We start from the raw sequence: 27475 nt of genomic DNA on the forward strand, positions 1-27475 counted from the left end.
ATTTTTTTCCCTTAACAATTAAAAAAAAAAAAAAAAATTCTTAGTTCTCAATGAAATCGTATTGTGTTATCTCTCTATACCTTACAGTATAATTTGACATGAAATGCATATAAACGAATGTTGAATGTCTCTTTATATGCTATGATAATACGCAGTGATGTAGCACATTAGCATATTCATAACTCCTTTACATGCATTACGCAATGTTCATGTTTATCATCCTCTTCCATTGAACCTGCTTTGGTAACATATTCAAACTCTTCAAAGCTTGTATTGCGTAATATACCAACACAAGAACCTTAAAGCAGTGAATGAGAGTCAAACTCAGGTCAAGTTAATAGTTGGCCTAGTTTTCTTTAAATATCCTGATACTCAAAAGTGTTCTTTTTTTTCACACACACAAACACACAGACACACACGATTAAGCGATTAAGACTGATATATGCAATTTCTGATTTAAATCCTTATTCTACATCATATTTAGTATAAATTCACTAAAAAACGATATTTGAAACCAGAAAATGTCCATTGACAAGGTCTTTAGTAGATTTTGAAATTGACATAATGATATATTGTATCATATTGGTTATTGGATGTTATACCATGGTCTGGGTGAATACACGATTCTGATTGGCTGCAGGGTGTCCATTAAAAAGTGATAATGTACACCTAGGAAAGGCGTACCGTCAATTTGCCTGATGACAGTTCTAAATGATTGCGCTGGCTCAAACTCACTGATCAACTGCTGCGGTCGGGTCGCTGTGGCCACGTTGCTTGGCAACGCCTGTATACGGGAGATATTAAATAGTGCGCTCGACTTAATAAATAAAAACCCTCACGATTTTTACTCTAAAACACATTAAAGTATTATTAATTGATTAAATATTTCTTTCTTTCGTAAGTGACCATGGTATAAGTGGGATGATGCCCGACGAGGTGTCCATTAACAGAAATGAATGGACTCCGCTTCGCGTCGGACGGTTCACCCCTCCGCGTCGTCCATTAATTTCTGTTAATGGACACCTCGTCGGGCATCATCCCTTACATATTTGTTGACAATTTGTTTTTTAATCTGGATTGGCCTATTTTTATATATTTACATAGCATTCATTTTCTTTTGTTTAGACACAGTATTACGTTAAAAGACAATCTTGCTTTGACATTTAAACAATTCAAAGCTAATTTCCATTGTTTCAAATGTTTAAAGTATTTCAAATCGTATGACGAAACTCCATTAACTGAGTCATTAATGGTGCTTTTAAGGCAAGAATTATGTTTTTTCTCTTCCTCTAGCTGACTGTTAGTTCAAGCACTTAACGTCAGGTTTGACATGCTAAATATCACATGAAAACCACCTTTAACCGGTAACAGGCCAGTGTCCTGAATCCTGACATGAAGTTGCTTGACAAGGACAACCCTTCAGTACTGTATGTGTGAGTGAACACAAGGTTAGATGACCTCAGACTTGTCATCAGTCACCTGAGAGAGATGGAAGGGTTCGCTCAGCCTCAGATCACATGACCTATTGTTCATTCTGTGGGGGATACAGGTGGTTTCCCTTGGGGGATGAAATAGGATATTCCCTGTCCAACTGATCAGTGCAAACGAAACCATCGCTGTACAATATCACAAAAGGAGACCACACAAGAACGATTTATTTGTGAGATGTCAAGTACGTAGAAAGATTGTGTGCTTTTGTAGTATGTTGGTTCAGCATCATGTTTTAGTCAGTGTTTTGTTCACCTGAATGTGCAGCCACATGGAAAAAATGAAATACACCAACGTTCAAAAGTTTGGGGTCAATTTTTATTTTTATTTTTTTAAGTCACTTATTCTTACCAAAACTATTTATTTGGTAAAAAATGCTGTAGAAACCATAATATAGTGTGAAATACTATTACAGTTTAAAATAACTATTTACTATTTTAAAGGAGAACTCGACAACTCTAGCGAACTCTAGTCACTTCTTCGCTGATTTTTCCTTTTCTTTCGCATGTTTTCCCCACGAGCTCCCCCTACAGCTGTGGGGGGGGCGTATATTTCACAACACGGTCGTAAAAAACTCACTTGCGGCGGCCTCCTCCCCCTCTCTACCGCTGCTCATGTGCGTTTGTTTTGATCGGAGCAAGCCAACTGTATCGTGTGGAGCTATGTCTACCGAGGTGGGTAATCTGGTAATACATCATACATGCGTGTGTGTTTATGTCGAATTGCCGTAAAGCAATTCGTGTTTCGCGCTCGTTCTCGTTCTCGTTCTCGCTTCTCACGAGACTTCCAATTTCTATGTTGCCGGGACGGTAGTCCCCAAGTTGCAAGGCTGGTTTTCCGCCTGGGAACGCTGGGGGGAGCGGGGAAAGTCATCAATATCACCAGAACAGGTTGTTTAACTATCCAAATTAATTCTAGACAGTTTTATTAAGTTAAAAAAGTTGCCAAGTTCTCCTTTAATATATTTTAATATATAATTTATTCCTGTGATGGCAAAGCTGAATTTTAAGCATCATTACTCTAGTCTTCAGTGTCACATGATAATTCAGAAATGACTCTAATAAGTTGATATGGTTCCAAGGTTATTATAAGTTTGCATTTTTAAATTAGTTTTTATTTTAATATCATTTTCAAATTTCCTATAAATTTCAGTTTAGTTTTAGTTAGTTTCATTAAGTTTAGTTTTTATTTTGTGAATACATTTCTATTTAGTTTTTATATATTTAGTTTCAGTTTTAGTAATTATAGTTTAGCAGAGTTAACAGTTAAAGACATTTCATTTCAGCAAAGTTTAATGTTTGCAGTTTACAGTTAACCCTTGTGAAAACCTCTTAATAATAAAAATTAAATAATTGTTTGAGGATGAACAAACAACCAAACAAATGCAACTAAAAAGTAAAAAAAAATATTCTTTCATACTCATTCATATTAAAAATGAAATCTTGTTAAACGTGGCATATAAGAAAAATATATGCGTATGATTATTATGATTATTCTTTAAGGTTATTTCTATGATTAATCCTTTCAAACATTATTCTTGTATTGATCCATTTATACTTTTTGTCTATTGCATCGTTTAAAATCATATACTCATAGTTATACTCATATTCAAATGTTCTGTTCTGACCAGACATTTAGTATACTTCTACTCTGACAAATGTACATCTATTTCTGGGCTATAGACATGCTATTTGTTTTTTCGGTTTTCTGTTCAGTTTGGTATCTTGTCTAATATGTGTGTGATAGGCCTGTCTTGTTTAGGCTAGTTTCACATGATATGGTTATCTTACCTGGAATGAAGGTACAGCTGTATTTGCATAAGGTCTCTAGACATGATGGAAATATTTAGCCTATTTGGCCATTTCTGCTTCTTAGGGCTGGTTCACACAGAAAGCAGGTTTTCTTTAAAAAAAACGGAAAAAAGATGCGGGCACAGTGCTAACTTTTAAGTGAGTGTTAGATGTCAGCAATGGTGATCTAAAAGGCGCTATTAAATATACAATACTGGTTGATAAATTAAAGAAAAATCTCTAATATTGACCGATAACTGCTACCAATATATTGTGAATGAATTCTTAATAAAGAATGCCTCGATCCCTTTGCGTTCAGCAGTGACGTGAATCTTTCCTGACCATCATCTCCAGCTCATCTGTAAGGATGGACAGATCTGAAGGAAGAGAGGAGCCTATTAGACGAGAGGTTGACAGCGCACTTGGTATGCATGAGAACAGCGAGAGTAACCTTTTATCAATCAGCTTTCATCACTGACCGGCCCTATTGAGCAGGCGGTCAGCAACATCTCTCTCTCTCTCTCTCTCTCTCTTTATTTCCCCCTGCTTGTTGCTCCAGCAACTAAACCTCTGAAACCCCAGCTTTTATGATGTTTAGATTGGCTTAGTTAAATGCAGTCCCATCTCTCATTTACTTGAACTGCAGCCAGACAGGTCATTTAGCCGTATGCTGTGAAATAGTGTCTTTTCAATAGATAATGACTATCTGGTAACGTTAAAAAAGGCTGGAGAAGTTTTGGCCACCGAAACGCTCTGGCATCCCTCTTTCTTCGATAATACACACTGCCTCTCCTGGGTCTCCATTGTATTTAAACATATTCCGACACAGCGCTTTAGATAAATCGTTCCGGCTCTCTCAGGAACGCCGACTTCCAAGCTGGTATTGATGTGGAACAGACAGTGAAAGTTCTCAGGCTTTTCAGAGCGCCGAGGGATGGATGGGGGAGGAAGAATGGAGGAGAGAGGCATTTAGCGTTTCACCCCAAAGGCACTCGAAATTCTTGCCCGGTCTTTGAGGTGGCGGGCACAAATCGTCCTGTGAAAAGGGGCAGGCGGGAGAGTGATTGGAGGGAGGCTCGGTTTGGCAGTCTGGCTGGTGGGCGGGACGTTCGGCGATGAAACATTGCATAAATAATGCCAGAGGGGGGCGCTGGGTCCTCTGTTGCCATGGAAACCTTTGTGGCTGACTGAGCCTGTGTTGTGCGCGAGGTGTTCGGAAGCTGCGGCTGGCAGACCGGCCGCGCCTGTAATGAGTTGAGGAATTTCTCTAATGGGAAGAGTAAGTGGAAGGATGGTCGACGGACTGGCTTTACGTTGATCTTGTTTGCTCTGGCGTGTGGGAGGAGGAGACGAGGTATGGCTTTTTTTCTGATCTGTGATGGGGAAGATGGAAAGAATGTTGCTGATTTAAAGGATGAGTTTTTGAACTTTAACTGTATTATATAGCCTATGTATGCTTTGCTAACGTTGGTTACGGTTTTCATGAAAGTGTTTTTTTTTTTGTTTTTTTTTCTTGTGGACATGAGTTGTGCTTCTTATTATTTCTGGCATAATACAGTAAAACGTTAATTCTCATTGGCTGGCTCTCCAGCCTTACTTATACTGGTTTATAGATTTCAGTCACAATTAGCTGTCAGTTCTTATATATATTTGCACTTATTTCCTTTGAACTCTGATCAACAGGTGTTGCCGCTCTACTAGTGGTTTGCAACATCAATTTACCTTCTTTAATATTGGCATTGTTCCATAATAACTACTTTAAGCCATCTTGGGAGATATTTTCCTTTTTTTTAATTTTTTTTTTATTAGTGCTGTCAAATCGATTAATTGTGATTAATCGCATCTATAATAAAAGTTTTTTTATATAATATATGTGTGCGTGTATATATATACATACATATATATATATATATATATACACACACATATTGTGTGTGTGTGTGTGCGCATGTCTGTGAATACACAAACAAACACACACACACACACACACACACACACACACACACACATACATATACACATATATATATATATATATATATATATATAATACACACATATATTATATAAACACAAGCTTTTGTTAGATGTGATTAATCAATTTGACAGCGCTACTTTTAATATTTATAGATTAAATAGATCAAAACAAAAAGAAACATCATTGCAACCAAAAAGCTATTTTTGCCAAGTAGATTAATTGTTTAATGCAAGAAGTAAAATACAGTAAAAAAAAATCTATTTTTCCACAAATCTTTTTAGATTTTTATGTATATGCTCCAATGCAACTATATATAACATATGTATAATATAAAGCAATATTTAATTAAATATATGTGTTTTTAATAACATTTTAGGGGACATATTGCTATAACTTAATTATATAATTATAATTGAAACAATTATATTTTAATGCTTTTTCAAAAGATTTGCATTTCCCTGTGAAACTTTGTTTACTCAGAAAACGTTTGGTGATGGAAATAATAAGAGGTGGGAGGAAAAAACTACTTCAATCCTTTTACGAGTGAACTTTTCTTGAGCGAACACAAAATCGCTCGCAGAATTTTGCATTCTCTCTCTCTCAAGACTTTTGTGTTCTTTTACCAAATTATTGAGAGAGAGAAAGCAAAAGTTCTGCTAAATGCAAAGATTCTCAGGGGGACACAAATGTTTTGTGAGTGAACAACACAAGCGTTGAAATATAATGCTTCCTTTTATCAGTTTTTTTCCCCTTCACCGTGTCCCCTTAAAGGGACAGTTCACCCAAAAATGAAAATTCTCTCATCATTTACTCACCCTCAAGTTGTTCCCAACATGTATGAATTTCTTTCTTCCGCTGAACACAAAATAAGATATTTTGTGGACCATTGACTTCCATATTTTCCATACAGGAAGTCAATGGGGTCCATAACTGTTTGGTTACAAACACTCTTCAAAATCTCTTCTTTTGTGTTCAGCAGAAGAAAGAAATTCATATGGGTTTGTTCATATAGTAAATACCAGAATTTTCATATTTGGGTGAACTATTCTTTTAAGGGCTGTATGCGTGAATATTGCAATCGCAAAACTGTCGATTCAGAGTTTTGGATTGATTGATTGATTGAAACGCCCTGTTTGTGCTGATTTACGCAAATGAACAAACTTACTACTGTTTTTGAATTTTGAACAGAATTTCTGTTTTTCAAATGTAATTATTCTTTAGATTGAATTACTTAGAATGTATTCCTCTGTAGGTTGGATGTATTTCACAGTCTGTATCCTCTTTTAATGCGTCAGTGTCCTGAACTGCACAAATGTGAGAAAAGAAAAATCCTATGGGAGAAGTGTGAAAGGTGTGAGAAAAAGAGAAGAAAGGAGATTCATTTGCAGCACATTTGTGGTTTGCTGGTTTGTTTGGTGACAGAGAGCTGGTTGTTTGTGATTAAGTGCAGATAAAAAAAAGGGGGCTTTCAGAGCTGGATCAATAAACCCTTCTATTGTACGATCCCTGTATGCATGTGGTTACGGATCAGGCCCCCATCGATCTTCATGCCCAGCTGTAATTAAAACAGTACCGGTGACGAGAACACCTGCTGGGGAGCATCAGATTTTTTTCTCAATTCCTATTTTATCCTCATCTCCATGTTCTCGACCGTTTCTCTGCTCTGCAGGAATAAAACACTTTGGGGGTCTTTGGGATAAAAGCCTATCTTTTCTATGTTAATCTGAGTTTTTGTCATAACCAGCCACAACGACGATACACAACGACTGGATTCTGGTGTGGGTCGGGAATCAATAGACTGCCGATCCAATAGCCAAGATTATTTCGATTCAATTCGGTACCTATAGGCTTTCAAACGGTCCCGTGCTTAATTGTTTTCACGCTCTGTAGTCTGAAGAGTGTCAAAGGTTTCTAATTACAATGCAATTTGCAGCCATGAGCATTGTAGCCAATTGCACTGCATCTTAAGTGACTGACAGCGTCAGGCATTATAAAGGGAGCAGTCACTCTTTGAACGCTTTCTGTATATAATCTATTCGCAATTTCAGTAAAAGTTTTATTTTTCATGCTGCTAAGAAGACCAACGGCCACGTATACACTGGGTTTCAGGAAAGACAACCGCTTTTAAATGCAGAGTGAATCCGCTAAAATATCCCCGATATTAGGAATGACAGTATATTTGGCAATATGTTCTTTTAATTTATGGAGACATCTAAGCGTCTGTATAGCCTTTGATGTGATTTATGCACATTTGTCCAAAATAGCCTGTATGGGCAGATTGTTCACATGATGTAGGCAAAAAGTTTTGCGATTTTTATTCAAAAGTTTTTGATTTGATTCAGTTAGATTCAGTATTGATTAATTGGGGCAGGGCTATCCCAAGCATGGGATGGGGTCCCCATGGGCACCCCTCGGTCAGTCTGTTCACGATTGGCTTCCTGGGGGTAAGGGATGGGTGTTCTGCAGGGCCTCCTAAAGAACCAGTTGCACCGCCCTAAAGCCTCGTTCAGACGGTCTGTCCAATACCGATTGGAATCTGATCATATTTATTGGTGTGGACAGATAAATTGCTTGTTGCTGGAATCTTATCGTGTCAGGTTAGAACACTGTGCAATGCAGCTATTTAGTCTTTCTTTGAGTCTATTTGAGGAATTGGAAGTTCTTTGAAGGCTTCTCATTTGGTGGAAACGCTGTTGTCTTGGAGGGGGGCAGCTTGGGGCTGGCCGTCTAAGCGATTATATCTACTGATAGTGCACTTTCGGTCCCAGCTGGGGCGTTAGTGGTGATTATCATCTCTCAGGGCCGGCCGGAGGTCTGCCCGTTTGATTTATTGCTGGCTTGCACGTTGCTCCACAAATTCTAAAGATTCTCAATGGGACTAGAGTTTAATATGATCAAAATAACAAGTTTTTAAACTCAATATAATTACAGGAAAGAACAGAATGTGCCCTCTGTAGGAATATAGACTTTTAAAATGGCATTGAATGTGATTAGTGGTTCTTGCTAAGGCTTATAGGGTTAGGGATTTGAACAAACACTTAGTATTAGTATGTTAATTCAAATCATCCAGAAGAAGTTCTCTTACTTTTCTAAAAAGTTATCTAATCTTTTCTAATCAGATATACCAGACCAGAATTTCACACAGACTTTTTCAGTTTTTACATTTAATGATATAATTATGTTTCTACTCCAATTTGTTGTTGAAATAGAAACATTTAAATTATGGCTGTCATTTTTTTCATGAAAGATTTTCTTTACACATACATCTGATAATCATCGCTTACAGGTTAAGTAGAAATATAATGATGAATTTTGCATATATTTTGCAACAATCTCCTCTCTAATTATTTTTTAGCTAACTAACGAGCTACAGATGTTGAATGGCTTTTCTGAGGTAAATGGAACGTTACGTGACTTTTTTTACAAGCTGATTTATTTTTCAGATATATTTCAGTAAGTTGTTCTGTTTCTTTAAATATGCCTTTTGATATTCGTGTAGATTTTGTGCTATAACTAGTAGTAAAGAGGAAGAGATGATCAGTTCATGTGCGTTCATGTGTCACGCCACATTAAAGAGTGTCAAAAACGGATTTATTGTTTGAACTTTGTTATAAAATTGACAGAATTTGAAAGCTGAGACTTTGTTTTTTAGTAAAAGTAACAAAGCACAGGCGCACTACAAATAATATTTGGTGAAGTTTTATTCATGCGTCAACTGAAAAACAACTTAGACTAAAAAAACAATCTTGATTAATCAGTATTGTTCAACCAGCCCTAACGGCATAGCAAAAATTAATAAACACATTAGCACATACATAAGAACACTTTAGCATCACGACGGCAGCTTTTGGACAATTAAATGCCACTCATATTTTTCTCCGAAAATGGACAATTCTAGTTTTAACTGTTACTGTGGACAGACTTGTGTAACACTGTATAATTTTAATCAGAATATGCTGTATTTCAATAGTCAAGTATAAGTGACATAATGGCATTCAATGAATTTTGTTAACTGACCATCTGTCTTTTTCTTTCCCCAGGAACTACAGTTTGAAAGATTAACTCGAGAGCTGGAGGCGGAGCGTCAGATAGTGGCTACTCAGCTGGAGCGATGCAAACTGGGATCTGAGACAGGTGGCAGCATGAGCAGTATCAGGTAATGCTAATGTACTGTGTGTGGGTGTGTGTTGCAGTGGCTATCTAATTCTTCAACAAGTCTCTATAATGAGGGCATGCTTTCTGAAGGATGTAATTGTATGGTTATGGAAATGCTGACAATATTCTTGACTTCTTTGTGCAAGGGTCAAGGGGGAGTTTCAAATGTAATTTCAGCTCATATTGTGATTTATACATTACCTTGAGTTTATATGTGAAAGAAAGTGTGCATGGCTCCCCATGTTGGGGCCTACATGTGCACATGAGATTCTGTCACATGAGGGCACCCGGGTTAAACTAGTTTCCACAGGTTTCTTCTCATGCCTCAGAGAAACTCAAAGAAATTTACTGCATGACAGAGCCCCAGCTGAGCCCCGGACTCACGTCTGCACGTTACTTGGCTAAATAAGGACATACAATAGACTTCTGTTGTTTTTATATAAAGCTAATTATAGACTAACCCTTTTATTTGTTTGAGTGTTTTTAATATATATTTAGAAATCCATCAAATACAATATTTTATTATAATAAAATAAAAATATTAAGAATATAATAATAATTATTATTTAATAATCTGTGAATTGATTAATTTTCATAATATATTTCATTTGAAATAAATTAAAATAATGTAAAATAGTAGATGTACAACATTGTATAACATTTTCAATTTTTATATATTTTCAAAAATATATATATTTTCAAAAATGTAATAATAATAATAATGCTATTATTATATTACACTAATAATACAATTTTCTGATAATTGTGTATGTGTATGTGAATGAAATACAACTTTCTTTAAAAAAAAATAGCAAAACGTATTCTTCTCTTAAGTGAGTGTCCCATTAGGTTCCCCAACATTCAATAGCAATTAACATCATTTAACTTTAGTTAACATTCCTCACACTTGTTAATTATGTGTATCTCTTGGTGGCTTGACCTTCCAGGAGTCTCTTGTTGGCTGTGAGGGTTTTTTTTTTGTTTTGTTTTTTCAGTGAAAGAGGAAGGGAGGAGAAACAGTGGAGGTCTGTCACTCTAAGCTCTTTAATTTGTCTGTGACTCTCTCACAGTAACTGTCAAGAGAGGGACAGGTTCAAAAGACATCTCAAATGCACTGTATGAAGATGTTTGACTGTTAAGAAGTTCACTTCAGTGGGACAGGAGGTGCATGTGCCTGTGTCAAACCAAAAAATGGATGTCCATTATTTTTAGCACACATTTTTATTGCCTATTCACAGTTGTCTTATATGAAAGGTTTCAGTCTTTAACCGGTCCGATGAAAGCGACAGGGTGAGAAAGAAATGAAGTCCTGCTGCGCTCAGAGTCTCAAGATTACCACAGAGAGCCGAGTACGGGAAGCAAGCCATAATGTTACTCTGCTGCATAATATTGATTTAGCCTTTTAATTTGCCATAAGTGAAGCATTACACAACATGCAGCTGATTAAGACTTTCATTCAACTGATGTTTCCAGTGGCCATCTGTGAAAAGCAGTCGTTTAAAACTGTTCTCACATGGTGTTGCTCTGTTTGTGGTTTCGGTTACATTTGACTTTCCAGAATAAATGCAATACTTAAACAGTAACGCCTTCTATGCTGTGCTGCATTCGAGTCCTCCTGGGAATTTCCTACCAACAAGAGGAAATCGTAAATACATCATGTGAACTCAAGTGGATTTGTTCGGAATGAAAATCTGTCTCCTCATATACACTCTAAGTGAGTAGTGTTTTCTGGCAAACTTTATCTGTCATGTTTTCTGGTAACGCTTTACCTAAAAAAATGGCATACAGAAAATTAATCTTTTTTATTCATGACAGTTATGCATATTTTTGTCCATCTTGTGTTGAAAGTTGTATATATTTGTATAGTTTTTTTTTACTGATTCTTCTGATTATATGGTAGCATTACAGTATTTTTTTATTATTTAAATCGGCATTAATTAAATGCAGCAAAACAAATACAGTGTTGTTTAAAAACATTTGTTTTCTTCATATATGAAATTCATCCAATAATCGGCATTTATAAATAGTGAGTATAATATGCATAATCGTGCCAAATTTCAGGGTATATATATATATATATATATATATATATATATATATATATATATATATATATATATATATATATATATATATATATATATACTCTTTAATTAATTTTAACTGTAGTTACAATTATTTATGAAATGATAACAGAGTCAGACAGTATGTTTTTATTATTCATTATATAAACAGTAAGTGTCACTGTTTTGTCTTTCATCTTTAGTTGTGGGTGTATATGGTGTGTGTCTTCCTACCATCTGTTGCATATTGTTGGGTTTGATACTTGAGGCAAAGACACTGAGCCAGTGTCGACTAGCAATGACTTATCAGCCTGACAGTATTAAAGACTGGAGATGCTATTACAGTAGACCAGCCTTGATTGTCGAATGAGTCTCCTGGGAATTCCGGGTAGAGTTGATAAAGAGACACTCGGCTCACTGGGCCTGCATGCTTGCATAGATACATTACCACAAAGTCAAAAATAAGGTTTACTGTATTTAGTTGTATGAGTGGTAGTCTGAAGCCTGGGTAGTTTCTTGTAGTGCAGGCTGGACTTTAAGTTGGTTATTTTCTGAGCGTGAAATACGCTGGAATGTGTTGCCTAAATTTTTCACAAAGCGTAAAATTTTGACTGTAAACTTGATGCACGTCATGTATAATTGGAAAACTTGTGGCCGAAAACCAATTTAAACTGGGTGCACATTTAATTTTTCCTGTTTTGCTTGTGTTTTTCCTGTGTTTTCAGTAGCGGCACACAGAGTTGAGTAAACATTGAGTGTGATTCATGTGTGTTAATGTGTTACTGCTTCTAAATCCAGTCACTCTTTGGCACTGGATCAGTCTGGTTCACGGCTGTCTGGAACACGTCCTGCCCAATAACGTGATCGCACACACACACATACCCTGACTCTTTTCCTTCTTCTGTGGTGTCATGTTTTCTTCTATTTTGGTTTGGTGGGATCTCTCTTATAGTTAAATATATTTCTGAGTTAATATGTTTGTAACATGCTCACAAGTAAATTTGACTAAACGTTCAGCGCTTGTCTATCACGGCTCCCTCATCTCTCTCAGGTTGGATGGTAAAATATTCTGAATGAATAACCTTTTAGTCTTTATTCTGTCAGGAGACATCGCTTCCGTTTGACAGTCAATCTCCTGATGCTGAGCATTTGGAAATATCTTTAGAGAGAGATAGCAGACATCAGGAAGTGATACAGACCTGCTTCTCTCAATCAACTACTGCTTCCCATCAGCTCTCCATTCAGGCACTTTAGACAGTGGCTGTCTTTAAAATGAGTGAGCTGTCTAGCTAGACAGCATTTTTGGACATTTTTGACTCCAAACTAGGAGTGATATGAACTTAATGTCATTTAAATATATGAAATAAATACATGTCATTTTAATACATTATTATTATAGGTTTCCCAAGACCATTTGAGTTGTTGAGGGAGCAAATAAAAATAAGAAATATTATATTTCTAGCTGTTTAGCTTAATTTAAAGGGGTGGTTGATTATGATTTCACTTTTCTAACTTTAGTTAGTGTGCAATGTTGCTGTTTGAGCAGAAAGAACATCTGCAAAGTTACAACGGTCAGTTGAAAGTTCAAAGTAAAGGGAGATATTTGCTTTTAAAGTCGACCTGAAATCAAAATTGACCCTATTTACTTTGTTTGCGCATATTACTAGTCTTATGGTGAACAATTAATCCGTGCAAGTTAATACACCGAAAAAAATTGTTTGCCATGGTAATCTTTAAGCAAAATCTGAAAAGTTACTTCCGGTCTGGAATGGCGTTCTTTTTCTGATGACGTCAGTTTGACGGCTTGGGTTGAAAACGCTTAACCACTCCCCTCAAACCGTTAGTCTGCTATGAGCAGAGATGGAGAGGAGGAGCGCTGAAGTAAAACCCTGCCCTCTATTCAATATTCCGTTTCACTTGGAAATACGTCACAACACTGGAGAAAAGTCGTTTGCAACTTCCGGTTCACGCGGATTTTAAAGAAATTCCTTTATGGCTGGTAGGGACTACACGACATTCCCCCCGGGTTAGTGACATCACCAACCCTAGAATTTACATTAACCCCGGCCCCCAGAACACGATTTATAGATTATCAAGACAGAATATGCTAATCAATGACTAGAAGATAACTACACATAAGCTACATAAATTCATCAACTAACCATTCAGAAATGTCCTGTTGCATTCTACATGTTGCCACTTCTTCTTGAGTCTCTCCATCATTGTCTGACTCCGGTTTGAAAATAAAAGGCTAAAAGTTTTTGAAATTTTTGGTGCATGTTGGTGTGAGGTAAAAGGACACGAGCTGTTGAAGCTCCGCCCTCTGTGCTGGGAGCAGCAGCTCATTTGCATTTAAAGGAACAGACACAAAACGGTCCATTTTTGCTCACCCTCAAAAAGAGACAATTTTAACATGCTATATAAAAATATCTGTGGGGTATTTTGAGCTAAAACTTCACATACACACTCTGGGGACATCAAAGACTTATTTTACATATTGTGAAAAGGGGATTATACCACCCCTTTAAAGCTTTAAATAAATCACTTGAACCTGTTAACTGTTGAACAGTTTACTGTAAAGCAAATGTACTGTACTAAACATTTTATATATTTTTAACACAATCTATATTTTACTAAATAAATTGCACTCTAAAATGTGCTTAGAAATCAAAGCCATAAGTTGTGTTCCAAATTTGAAGTTGATATCACAAAAAATGTAGCTCCTATGAGATTTTGTTTAGGCGCTATTCCAAAAATAGCCACCGGGTGACACCCACATTCCATTGATTTCTTTTATGCATTCTCCTTTCACAAATTAATAGATTTTTGTCACAATATCACTTCTATCAGAAAATAGTCACCAAATATGTAACCATGAGTCTCAGACCTTTCCAATGATGTTTTATCATGATTATTTGATTATAAAACTGTGCAGTAATGTTTGCACGATAAAACATGACACCGCCCACTAGGGGAAGAAGCCCGCTAAACATTAAGCCATCATAGGTGTCTTTAAAGAACACAACCATTTTTGAGCAGCTTAGGCATGTCTGTGGAAGTGTGTGTGGAACCAGGCGACTTAAAATGCGCTTATGACTCCCCAAAATGCTGTTTAGGTACATTAAGCATCTTGACATTGAGATATTTGCGCCGGCTAATATCATTTGGATTAGTAATTTGACTGTTTGCAGTATTAGAATATGGGTCATTTAGTGCACATATGTGAGTATGGAGGCGATGTGAACATTCTTAATATTAATATTAAGTGTTGCATGTGTGTGTGTGTCTCTGTGTGTTGTTGATGCAGTGGCTCTATCTTTCTAGCTTCACTTCCTCTCTTTCTCTTCCTCCATCTTTTTCTCTCAGTGCCTGGGGAACAGCAGGCAGTGTTTAGTGAAAGGTCATCTCTGAATAACATGTCTGACTATGTGTTCTCTATCTGGCCAATTCCCCCAAAGGTTTTAGCTCTCTGTGCATTTACATTTTTCACCCAAAATTCCTCTCGCTCACTGCGTATTAAAGTCAACCTGAGGCTTTCAACTAAATTTAAGTCTGCCTGCTTTAAGGTACAGAGATCTGTTAAAGCCAGTTTCCACTTCAGAGTAAAAAGTACAACTCATAATTGTGAAATAAGTCCTATATTGTGAGAGATAAAGACTTAATTGTGAAAAATAGATTGAGAAATAGTCGCAATTCTGATAAATAGCTGGAAAAAAATATATAAATTGTGAGAAATTTATTATAAATTGTGAGATCTAATGTATAAATTCTAAGATAATGTTTACAATTGTGATAAAGTCAAAAATAAAGAATGTTAATAACCAGACAGTTGACGATAGTCATTGACTTCCATAGTATAAGTTACAGTTTTCCTCTGGTTATCAACATTCTTCAAAATATCTTCTTTTGTGTTTAACAGAAGAAAGAGATTCATAAAGGTTTGGAACAACTTGAGGGGGGATAAATGATGACAGAATTTACATTTTTGGGTGAACTGTCCCTTTAAGAGACATACAGTCACAAATACCATTGTAATTATTTAATTCTGAGACAAAGACAGACCTCTAGATATAACCTTTGTCTATACAAATTTGCAAGACCATCCACTAGTATGAAGACAAAAACAGCTTAATTTCCCAATGTGCAAGGATGCATTGACACATTTTATTTGTGCAAACTCACAACAGAAAGCTGTTTATATACAAACGCACGGTTACCTTTGCATTAATGAAGCTCTTCTTTTTTGCTGCAGAGCATATTTAACTTCTTGTTTGTTTGTGTGTGTGTGTGTGTGTGTGTGTGTGTGTGTGTGTGTGTGTGTGTGTGTGCACGGTTAGTTCCATTCAGCATCTTTCCCGCTGAGCATCTGTTGTCCCAGTTAGATGTGCGGTGTGTGTGTGTGTGTGCGGGTGGGCCGCTTCAGGTCTCTCTTCTCTAAACGGCTGCTGTAACCTACAGAGAGGACATTAAGGCAAAGCTCTTTCACACTCTTTCTGCCTGTTCCTTTCTATTCTATGCTATATTTTTAGAGCCGAGACTTCCGTAGCTCACGGGCTGAAGGCAATGTGTTATTATTCAAATTGGATAATGGGTTGCCAGTCAGCGCTCCAGCGCAATAATGTACCGTGGTGAATTGCTTCGCCTGAAAGCATGACTGTCCATTTTGCTTCAGCTGAAGTTCTGCACGTATCTTTTAAACGGCAAAGGTTGTGCATAAAGCGTAAGCTGGTGGAAGTCATTATCCTAAAGACCATGTGACTGCAAACAGGAGTGAAGTGGAGGGACAAAAATTGAATTATCAGGTGAATTCCTTCAACATTATTTTGTAGAAATTTAAGTCTCATTTTTGGAGGATGTCAAGGTACGCTTACGTTGACACTTTAGTGCATTGGCAGAGATACTAAACTTGTGTTTCTTTGCTATTAGACCAGGATTCGGACAGTATTTAAATGTAAGAGTTTGAGCAGATTATTGTGCTATTATTGTGGTACTGTGATTATGTATTATTGTTTAGAATTTGTCCAAACTGAAGTGATGGATGCCGTATCCACTAGGAAAATGCGGACTGGATGGATGTTTTGAAGGTTTTACTTTATAATGCCATAATAAGCCTCTTAGAGCCTGTGCGCATAAGGGACTAGTATGACTCTGAACAGAATTACCCTCACTTATAGAATGGCATTATGAGAAAAATTACATCATCAAAGCCCTTCCAATATTACCAAGCCTTGAATTTCAATTATGCTTCAGTTATGCCTATGCCAAAGTCATAATAGTATTAATTGAGCATGGAACATGCATGGGTGAAACGATTTAGCATTTTTGTTATTTTGTATTATTATTAATATACATTTCTCACATTGTAGAACAGTTTAAAATAGAGGAAAATGACAAAATAGTGATTTAGAAACTGGTGATATTGAAAATACCAACAAAGTTGATCCGAATTGACAGTGTGAAAAAGAAAATCCTCAAAAATATTAAGCAGCATAACTGTTTTCAACAGACCTGTTTCTTGAGCAGCAAATATTAGAATGATTTCTGAAGGATCATGTGACACTGAAGACTGGAGTAATGATGCTGAAAATTCAGCCTTGCCATCACAGGAATAAATTACATTTTAAAATCTATTAAAATAGAAAAAAGTTATTTTAATTTGTAATAATATTTCACAATATTATGATTTTTACTGTTTTTTTTTTTTAAATGCAGCCTTGGTGAGACACTTCTTTCAAAAACATACAAAAAGACTTTCTTTAAGTCTTTATATCTGACTTTCTTCGAAAGTTAAATGATTAATTCACTTGTAAATGAATACATTAATTAAATGCATAATAAATGATAAATTAAGCAGAAATTGTTGTATTATTTATTGACAGATTTATATTTTTTTTTAAATTGAAACGGTATAGGTTGCTACTACTGGACATGATGAGATTCCATTACTTGGGCCAAACAAACAAGTGCAGACGAGTAGATAAGGTTGACATTAATATGCAAATCACGGGGAAAAAATGCTGTAATGGAGGAAGAGGAGTGAACTTGACCTCTAAATGAATGCTCTATTGTGTCTAAAACAATAATTTGCATGTGATGAGAGGAAAGGGAAAAAGAAGCTAATAGATGGTTTGGTATAAAGCGTTTAGAGGTAGTGTAAAGTGTTTTGGTCCCTGGCTGTTGTAATGAATGACTTTCATTAGCTTGCAGTGGCCTGTGAAACACACAACATTGATTCTTTTTTGTCTTTCTTTCTTTAGGGGATCACTGGGCATATTGGTTAGAGAGTGTGTTTGTGTGTGTATGGCACATGCACATCTCTCGCTGAACCATGAGGTCAGTTGGGGGGGCCACATGTCAGCATTTGTAAAAGCCCTTAGTGGTCAGCAGTTTCTCTGTGTATGCGGTCTCTGCTGCTAATGAGAAGGACCCAGTGTGTATGTGTGTGTGTGTGTGTCATCTAATCTCCTGTGTGCTCTCCCAAGCCACCCATCACATGCGGTCAAATGCCACACACAGTCTGCACACTAACTGTTAGGCACATTGGTTCTTTTTAAAGGATCGCTGCTCATTTTACAAGCAATTGATTTGATGTTGGTGGCTCGAGTTGACAGTTATCTGAGGAGGATTTGTCTATGTTTGTTTTTGAATCAAATCAGATCTTTATCATGAATTGAAACACATTTGTAGTTTTTTTTTTTGGGGGGGGGGGGGGGGGGGATGATGCTGAAAATTCAGCTTTGCATCACAGGAATAAATTATTTTTTAAAGTATATTCAAACTTTTTTCTGTATTTTTGATCAAATAAACACAACCTTGATAAGCATTAGAGACTTCTTTCAAAAATATAAAAAAATTGTAATGTTTCCAAACTTTTGACCTGTACTGCATATATAGATATAGATATAGATATATAAAAGGACACAGCCTCTGCTTTTAAACAAAACCTGTTTTATTCTAATGCATTCTTTTTTTATCAACACTTGAATGTGGGTGTGTGGGAATTTTCATCAAAAAGCTGAGAAACTTGTGTTTTTATCAAAGTCTACATCCAGATCAGGTTCAGAACGATGATCAAAACATAGATGGAGTAGATCGAGTCCATCAACACCCCTAATGCTTGCACATTCCTATAGTCGACATTTCATTCCGTAACATTAGGAAGTTTTGATTTATATACTATTTCAAGTTGATGATCACGTTATTTTACATATGCATCTGCTTACATATGCTATCGCTTGTTTCTGCTTCTTTTTCGCCTATATTCGGTACTCTTTTAGAAGATGTGTCATAGCCCCTCCTACCTGTTTTGTTTTGTTTTGTTTCAGCTCAGATCCAGATCAGCTCTAATGAACCGCGAGATAAGCTGAAGCACTGATTGGTCCCTCATGTTGGGAATTAGCAAATTTATTGAATCAGGCAGATAGAAGGATCACATAGGGCATTTATTAATGTCTTCAAGTTCTGGTCCACAGCGAACTAAATCAACAGATTTGCCGAGGTCAGCGAATCACTCTGATCAATGTGTAGTACTCAGCCGGCCACACTAATTGGGGGACAGCGTGGAATACACTGGAGAAATGACTCATTAAAGGCATTGTTTCCTGTACGGTCAGAGACTTTAGCAGTATTTCTGAATCTGACACTTGTTTGAATTAGCATATGGACTGACAAGTGAAGTTCAACTCGTAAAAGGTTGAAGTTTGTCTTGTAAACTTTTATAATCCAGTTGAACAAACCTCATAGATGTATTTGATGAGTTCATTCAGTTCCAATCCTGCGCTTTCTATGTGGGAGATTTTCTCTTTTTATTAGTGCTGCTATTTACACAGCCAGCTTGAACTCAGCCCTTTACAGCCTCAGATTTCATTATCTGTCTGTCTGTCTATCTATCTATCTATCTATCTATCTATCTATCTATCTATCTATCTATCTATCTATCTATCTATCTATCTATCTATCTATCTATCTATCTATCTATATATCTATATATCTATCTATTTATTTATCTGTCTGTCTGTCTGTCTGTCTGTCTGTCTCAGGAATTGAGTTGTAGGATATGATGAATGGCTTACATTGCATTTTAAGCTGTGATAGGAGAAATCATTTTAATGTAGTCATTTCTGTACACATTTAACCTTGAATGAGGCTTGCAGGACCTTTTCCTGTCCTGTTCTATCTACAGCAGTCGACCCATAGTATCACACTTGCATCAGTGTTAATTAGCTGACTTGATATAAAGACCTGAGCGATGGTGAAGGACTGAAGGCATAGCAGAGGACTTGTTAAAGAATAATGTATAGTTGGTAGAAATGGATAAAGAGTGACTGCACAATAGATTCACACTGATGCAGTGCCTTCTGGCTTTGACTGTGTTCTCTAAAGAGAATGATAGCCTGCCAGATCACTGGTCAAACACATTCAGAGACTCTGCTCACCTTCAAACGGTGTTCAAACAAGAAAATTACTGTTGAATTCAATGATTTGTTCGCACACAGGCTCAAGCAAAGGGAAATGTGCCTGCATGACTGAACACAATTGAGCAAACGCGCATAAACGCTGAGCTTGACCTTCTTTGTCCATTTATTTGGCAGAAGGACTCCGGTTAGCATCCTACCATTTGAGATCATCAATTGCAGATTTTTATTCATTGCAATTAATTACTGTATAATATTTTAATTGATTAAAATCTCTTATTACAGAATTTGCGCACACTTCAAGGGGCATGATTTCGTTTGAATGTGTAGTTAATTAAATAAAATTGTATGATATAAAGGGGGTTGTATCAATTTAAGTTTTATATTTCCATTTTTCTTAATAATAATAATAATTGATAATACTTCATATATAAAATATTTAAAATATTTAAAATTCATAATTTATTTTTATTGAATGTTTTTGACATTTTATTTACATTTGTTTGTTGTTTTTTTAATAAAAAAATATAAAATGATAAATATTTCTAATTCTTTTTTTTTTTTTTTACTCTACCAAGTGTTTTGGTACAAACACCTTGACTAGCTTTGTAAATGGTCCTCTTTGGAAAACAGAATGATACAAATTCATGAAATGACCCCTCTACATGCTATTAGTTTCTTCAGAAGGGCATTTACAGTTCATTAAAGCAGTTCATTGGCCTGTACCTGCTCCTGCTGTGTTAGCTGGTGCGTGACTGTTTATGATAGAAATATTCGCACACGGTACTCAAAGTTTGCCAAAAATGAAACTCCATTTTTCTGTCTTTCATGCTGTTGACAATAAATGTGGTCATTATATAATTAGCTGGTGGTATTTTAGGGTTCAACACACTTGAGTGAGGGACAAAGTGCCTTTTCTAGCACTCTTTATTCCATGGGCTATTACTGGGGTGATTATGGGACCAATTTGAAAACTGCAGACCCCTTTCATAGAATGTTGTTTAATGGCCTGAAAGAGGCTAAAAGTCCTCTTTTCTCTGCAGTAATGTAGCTGAACGGCCTCTCTGACTCTCTCTCATTAGTTACTCTTCTTTTCTGGGGTCTGCTGATCGCTTCTTGCTGATGTGAAGAAGATCATCATTCACTCACTCATGTTTCAACTCAGTGATTCATCAAACAGGAAAAAAAAAGGGCATGAGACTTCTTACTTTTTCGCTCTATGCTTCTACTCTGCATGTGTAACTTATCCTAAAGTTGGGTGGTGAAATATCCAGTCTAAATGTCCAGTCACACGTCATATATCGCAGTCATGGCTCTGATTTACATGGAGTTTTATTGCACCTTGGTTATTATGAATCTGATTAGGCTAATATTGAGTCCAGATATTTAGACCTTAGTTTAGTGGTTAAATATCTGGGCTGGTTACAAGTAAGACTGTACAATACCATACATGAATTACCCATAGCAGATCAATACAGGTGGAGCTGGGGAAGGTGGAGGGTTTCTGAAAGCGCTGCAACTGATACAGTAAATGCTGACCAATTGTTTGAAGGTTGAGTAGGGAACTCATTGGCTATGATATAGCAGGAACCAATCAGCTGTGCCCTGTATAGAGAATGATATGATTGCAAGCAGATTCGGGGACCTATCAGCCTGTGCCATCTTCACTTTCAGGATTCGCAATTTCTTATGTGTATTTGCCAAGAGTTTTATTCAACCTGAGAATTTTAGTACATTTGAATATTGAAGCTAATGCACTCCATGCTTTTAAAAATAAACATGGCCTAAAAGCCACTAAGCTAGATTTCATGGGGTTTAAGGTCTTGTCATGTAAGTGTCTTTGGATTAGAAAGCACCTGCTCAATGACAAATTCCAAACTAAAGCTTGCAATTTTATTTCCTCATGATCATCATCTCTTAAGTTTATTGGCATGAGAACATGCTGATGACATAATAAAGGTGGTCATACATTGCTGTCGTGGAATCAAAAGTTCCAGTCTCTGAAATCCAGTTTTCAGGCCATATTATGAGTTTGCTGTCAGCAGTATTGATAGAGTCATAACAGAAACATGAGTCTTCTCCTGCTGTGCAGAAGCTTGTGTAATCTCCAGCAGTCCTCCTCTGCCAAAGATCGTGCAAGCTGAGAAATGTGATTACAGTTTTTGGTTAGGGGCCAGAGGGGAAAGCAGACAGTGAGAGAAGAAAAAAAATGTGTGTTTGTCTGTGAATTCTGACAGTATGGTGACTGGTCCAGCTTTCCTTCTGCCGGGATGATGTCTCATGGGGTCCGCATGCACTAGTGACCCTCCTACCCATGGCCGGGCGGAGCATGCATCTACGGCGAGCACGCTTGGACATGATCAATCTCATTAGAAATGCAAATGCAAACTTATCTAGTCCAAACAGTAGATAGTGGCTGAGTCCAGATAAGGCCAGTCCTGGTGCCAAAAAAAAGAGAGAGACCATTTCCATAAATCTGGGCGCTCGTGCGTGTGTGTCTGATAGTGGGAGGACAACAGGCTGATGCTAGCTTTTTTGTGTTTTGTTTTGTTCGTCTGGCCCATTATGGCCTATTGAGGAAGCCTGCATCAAACACAAACCGAGTTTTGCGCCCCTTTACCCAATCATGTGGCTTGTTATGAGCTATAAACCCCACAGACCTGGACAAAAGCAGGCTTTCAATCCGTATACTGATTCTAGGGTACAATCTGAGAAGCATTTGAAGTATGGTGAAACACCTCACACTTATGAGGTGTGTAACATTCCTACTAGTAGACACAGGGTGCTGCTAATTCTGTCATTGAGGAATTTCCAAGTCAAGTCACCTTTATTTGTACAGCGCTTTATGCAGTACAGGTTGATTCACAGTAATAAACAGGAAAATAACTTAATCAATAATGCAAACTTCATCAAATATGAGACAAATTCAAATTCAGCAGTAAAGCAGCTCTACAACAAAAATAGTGACATTATTCAGCTCAAGCCAGTTCAGTGTTTATTCAGTTCAGTTCAATAACAGGATTGATTAATCAATTATGAAATGTCAAATCACCTGCACAGTTGTGTCATCATCCAGCTCGCTTCAGTTCAAGTATTGTTCTTATAGTCAAATCGATAATGCAGTATTACTGAATAAGTGTCTTTTAAACCACAAGTAAGCAAGCCAAAGGCGACAGTGGCGAAGAACGCAAACTCCATTTGGTTTGCAACCATAACTGTACAAAAGCGTACAAAAAGAACTTACTATGATCATCACTTCCTGTAGACTGGAGTGTCTAACACTGTGTCTTTTTTACGGAATCCAAAAATCCTCCACACTGGCCACACACGCCACTCTGGCAACCAACCATATTTCTCTAGCACTGCAGTGGCGACTTTTGCGCAGGTAAGCACGGCTCACGCTGTCTTCAGAAACTGTAAAAAGCCAGTTATGAGTAACTGATGAAATGGCTAGTGTTGAATTGGGAGGGAGAGCATAGGGAGCTCTCCTAATGACTTTGTGTATAGATTCCTGTTATGAGCCAGAGCCTTCAGCTGCACCAGCATACATCATCACCCCCTTAATGAAGGCTTCACTCCAGCTGTGTGTTTGTTTCTTTCTTTCTCTGCATTTGCGCTAGAATTTGTTTGGCACTAGGGGGAATACATCCAAAAACACGACCAGCGTTGCTGCTCCTTGAAGAAGCACAGAATATTGCACTTAATAAAAGCACCGCAGGCAAGGCCAGGCTGTCTGGAGTGGAGCTGATGGATGACAGTAAGTGATTGATGTCATAATGGTTGTGACTTGATGTCGAGTGTCAGTTATTGACAGATGTTATCGGCGATGGAGAGAGGCCATATAAGGGGAGAGAGAGACAGAGACTATTGATGAAAGCAGAGCCATTTGGTTTTAGCTTTCCTCTGGGAATGCTAGGACAGAACTCGCTCACTCTTGCGCTCTTTTTCTATTCTGTCTTTCAATGCTGTTGTGCTTTTTATTCCTTTCCCTTGTCTTGTGACACAGTTCCACTCTGTCTGCGCGCATGCTGTGAAATTCAGATCAAAATCTATGCCAAGTCAAGCAATTAATGAGCCAAGACAAACAGGCGTGCTAAAAGCAATTAAACCACTTTTTAATTGGCTAAAATTGTCTTTATTTTTCCACACATCGTGAATATTAAAACAGCAATGTGAAAGATAAGGTTAATTTGAAGGGTGCAACATCCGTTTATGTTTCTGAACACGTGAGACTGCACTTTAAATGCCCTTAAATTATCTTTTAGTCAGTCACATAAAAATTTCATTGAGGAAAAAACTTTTTACTGTTGCTTGTACTTAGGTTACAGTTTTAAAGAAGTGTAACTCATCTCACATTAACTAAAATTGTGCCGCTTAGTAAGGAAACCTAGGCTATTACAGTAGTTTTGTAAATGATGTAATGCAATGCAATAGAAGAACAATTTGTGGTTCCCCAAAGAATCTTTCAGTAAACAGTTACTAAAATAAAAAAAATTTCATAGTGTAAAGAGTGTTTTTAAAAAAATTCTAAAGAAACTTTATCAACTATAAAGAACCTTTTGTGGAATGGAATGGGTTCCATGTATGTTAAAGGTTCTTCATGGAACCATTAATGCCAATAAAGAACCTTTATTTTTAAGAGTGTTATACGAATTTTGACAACGTTGTCATCTATGCGAAAACCACTAAAAAAAAAAACGTTTTTAGTTCATGGTTTTCATGTAAACGTACCCTTTAAATGTGTTTTTTCTTGTTTAGCCCTCTTTTGCTGCCTTTGGAAAGCTTTTTAATTTCACTACTTGTATCAGGATCATAATGGTTATTGGCTGAGAGTTTTTAATTAATAATTATCATTTCATATATGTTTATTATTTGTGCTATACATACTCATTTCCCCTATATTTTTACATTTAGAATACTTTGCCGTTGTCATGGTTTATAGCGAACACGAAGACAAGGATGAAGGATCAAAAGTACTTTAATATAACTCTCATGTAACAGGAACACGGGATATCTTCCACAAAGCATTACTGAGGCACGACAAACTGAACAGAAACAGAGGGAATTTAAGTACTGGCGATAATGTGGTGCACACAGCTGAATTAAATGACAAATCAATTAACAACCATGACAACAAACTAAGGGAAACGGTGCAAACTGAAAACAAAGTCTAAACGGTGTGTGACTGTGACAGCCGTCATCTAACACTCATTTAAAGGTAATCTTTAAAAGCACGGATACTTTACTAACATTGTTAAATTAAATCTTTAGCACATCTCAGTGTGAATTTCTGTTTTTCACACTGTACATTACAATGTTGAGTTGCCTCAACATTTACTTAGCATTTAAAATTTGTTGTATTAAAACAAAATGTTTTTAAATTTATTTAGACAAAGTAGTATAGAATTTTAAAATTGGTAATTTATCTGTTATCGGGCAAAACATTAAAATAATTATTGGTTTTGGGCAAAATCTAGCTCTTATACTACAAAATGGCATAGAATAGTACAGAAGTATGCAAAATGAGAAGCAACCTGGCTGCCACCCACAGCCCGCTAGAATTGTGGCAGGGAGTTTTTCACAGGCAAGATCACTCATGTTTGCTTCAGAAAATGTAAAAGTCTACCCCTGTAAGTGGTTTGAAGTCCTTGTTCTTTCTACTTTGGATGATGTGAAAGCCCACAGGGGCGTCTTACACACTTAGTCCACACTGACAGAAGCAATCTAAAGCTCTGTGTGTGTGTTTGGACCTCTGCGTTTGGATCACTCTTTTAAGAGTAAGGCAGGAAGTCACCGAAGAGGGTGGCAGCCACCATGGGGGTCTTAATTCAACTTCTTCCATACATCTTGAGTATTTTCAAGTTTCACGGGCTTTTGAATGCTGCTCAAGGTGTGGATGGGTTTCTCTCCCTGCTCTTGCCTGATCGAAGACATGTCAAGAAGCCTATGAAAATGCCATGAAAGACATAAAATGAGCTGGGCTCTGCTCGCCTCTTTGTTCCTCAGCCAGGGAACCCGTCTTTGTTCTGTGGCTCTTTTGAGCTCTTTACAATCTCTCCAGTGCAGTCTCAGTGAAGGAAATAAGAGATATTGATATACATGGACTTCAAACATGTGCACCATTCCTTCCCTCATGCCCGCCTGCATTCATTCATTCCAGGCATATTTCCTTCTTTCCTTTCATCCCGTTTTCTCTCCATCCTCTCACTCTGGTCCTGCTCGTGGTCTAGGTGATGGTTCACCCGGTGGCTCCTCACGCTTATCTCAGTAAGAGCAGTCCTGTGGTGAAGGGAGAGCTTTTTCTCCTTTTTCCTCCTCTCTCTTCCTTGCTCACTCTTCCTCGAGTTCTTTTTCTCTCTCTCATTGAAGAGACCGAACGTGCCGCTTTTGAGAGCCGCGTGCCAGTCCCATGAGGCCGGGCAACTGGAGGACCACTGTAGACATTCCCCGCATAGCAATAGATGCTTCATAAAGTGTTGATTGTAAACTTGAGCGCCTTCATGAATAAGGATTGCCTGCAATATAGTGCTGTGTGATGCTTAGGGAGAAATGCATTAGCATATCTGGTAGACGGGACACGCAAGTGTTGCGTTGTTTTGCTGCAGTGTTAGCTTGTAATCCTGCTGGATAGCTCAGTTTGATGTGGGAAGGTACCATCCGAATGTTTACCGTGCAAATAATCAAGACGGGCCTGAGATGTGCAGCTGCTGGAACTGTAATATCTTGTGAAGAGGCTGCTTTAATATAGATCTGTGACAGCAGACTAAAATAACAGTCAGTGACTGACAATGGTCCATTGACTGCATTTAAGCCCATAGGGCCATAGTTTAGGACCTTTTAAATATAAATTCCGAAAAATGATATATTTTTAGCATCATATTTCCAGTGTATTTTAGAGGTATTTAGGTATTAGGCTGTTGTGGTCTCCTTCTAATTTTTTTTTTTTTTAATGTATTTAGTTGTGATTTTTTTTTTTTTTTTTTTTTTTACTTTGTCTTTGAAGTATCCTTTAAAAATATGTATAAAAAGTTAAATATTGTGTGTTTATCTATATATATATATATATATATATATATATATATACAGTGCTATGCATAAGTTTAGACAACCATGCTAAAGTTGACTAAAAAGAGGAATAAAAAATCATATTTTGCAAATTGAACTTAATGCCTTATTTTAAAAAATTAGGAAAAATCCAACCTTTAAGGACACCAATTTTCTTTGTGAATGAATAATGTATCGTAAATAAATAAATGTTCTTCCTTAAAAAACAGGGTGCATAAGTTTGGGCACCACTATGTTAAATTCCCATAGAGGCAGGCAGATTTTTATTTTTAAGTATTTTTTTTTTGAGAGCAATGCAAATCAAACTAGCTTTTAGGCTAACTGAAATTAAACCATGCCAATCTCTAGGTATGGTGAATACTATGTGATGATGTGGGGCTATTTTAATTCCAAAGGCCAAGGGAACTTTATCAGGATGCCTAGTATCCTAAAAAAAATAAAAAAAAAATACTTAAAAATAAAAATCTGCCTGCTTCTATGGGAATTTAACATAGTGGTGCCCAAACTTATGCACCCTGTTTT

The 27475-nt window shown here is 36.9% G+C and overlaps 1 protein-coding gene across 2 annotated transcripts in view; it reads left to right on the plus strand.

Moving 5' to 3' along the window:
- The window catches only part of ctnnd2a (catenin (cadherin-associated protein), delta 2a), a 273543-nt gene that overhangs the window by 72335 nt on the left and 173733 nt on the right, over positions 1–27475 (plus strand). For both annotated transcript variants that reach the window (XM_079862649.1, XM_079862650.1), the window contains exon 3: positions 9297–9412. In XM_079862649.1, coding sequence (XP_079718775.1) covers positions 9297–9412 — 116 coding nt within the window. The remainder of the gene's footprint in view (positions 1–9296; positions 9413–27475) is intronic.

The sequence above is a fragment of the Squalius cephalus genome, assembly GCF_949319135.1.
Source record: "Squalius cephalus genome assembly, chromosome: 25".
Taxonomy (NCBI): domain Eukaryota; kingdom Metazoa; phylum Chordata; class Actinopteri; order Cypriniformes; family Leuciscidae; genus Squalius; species Squalius cephalus.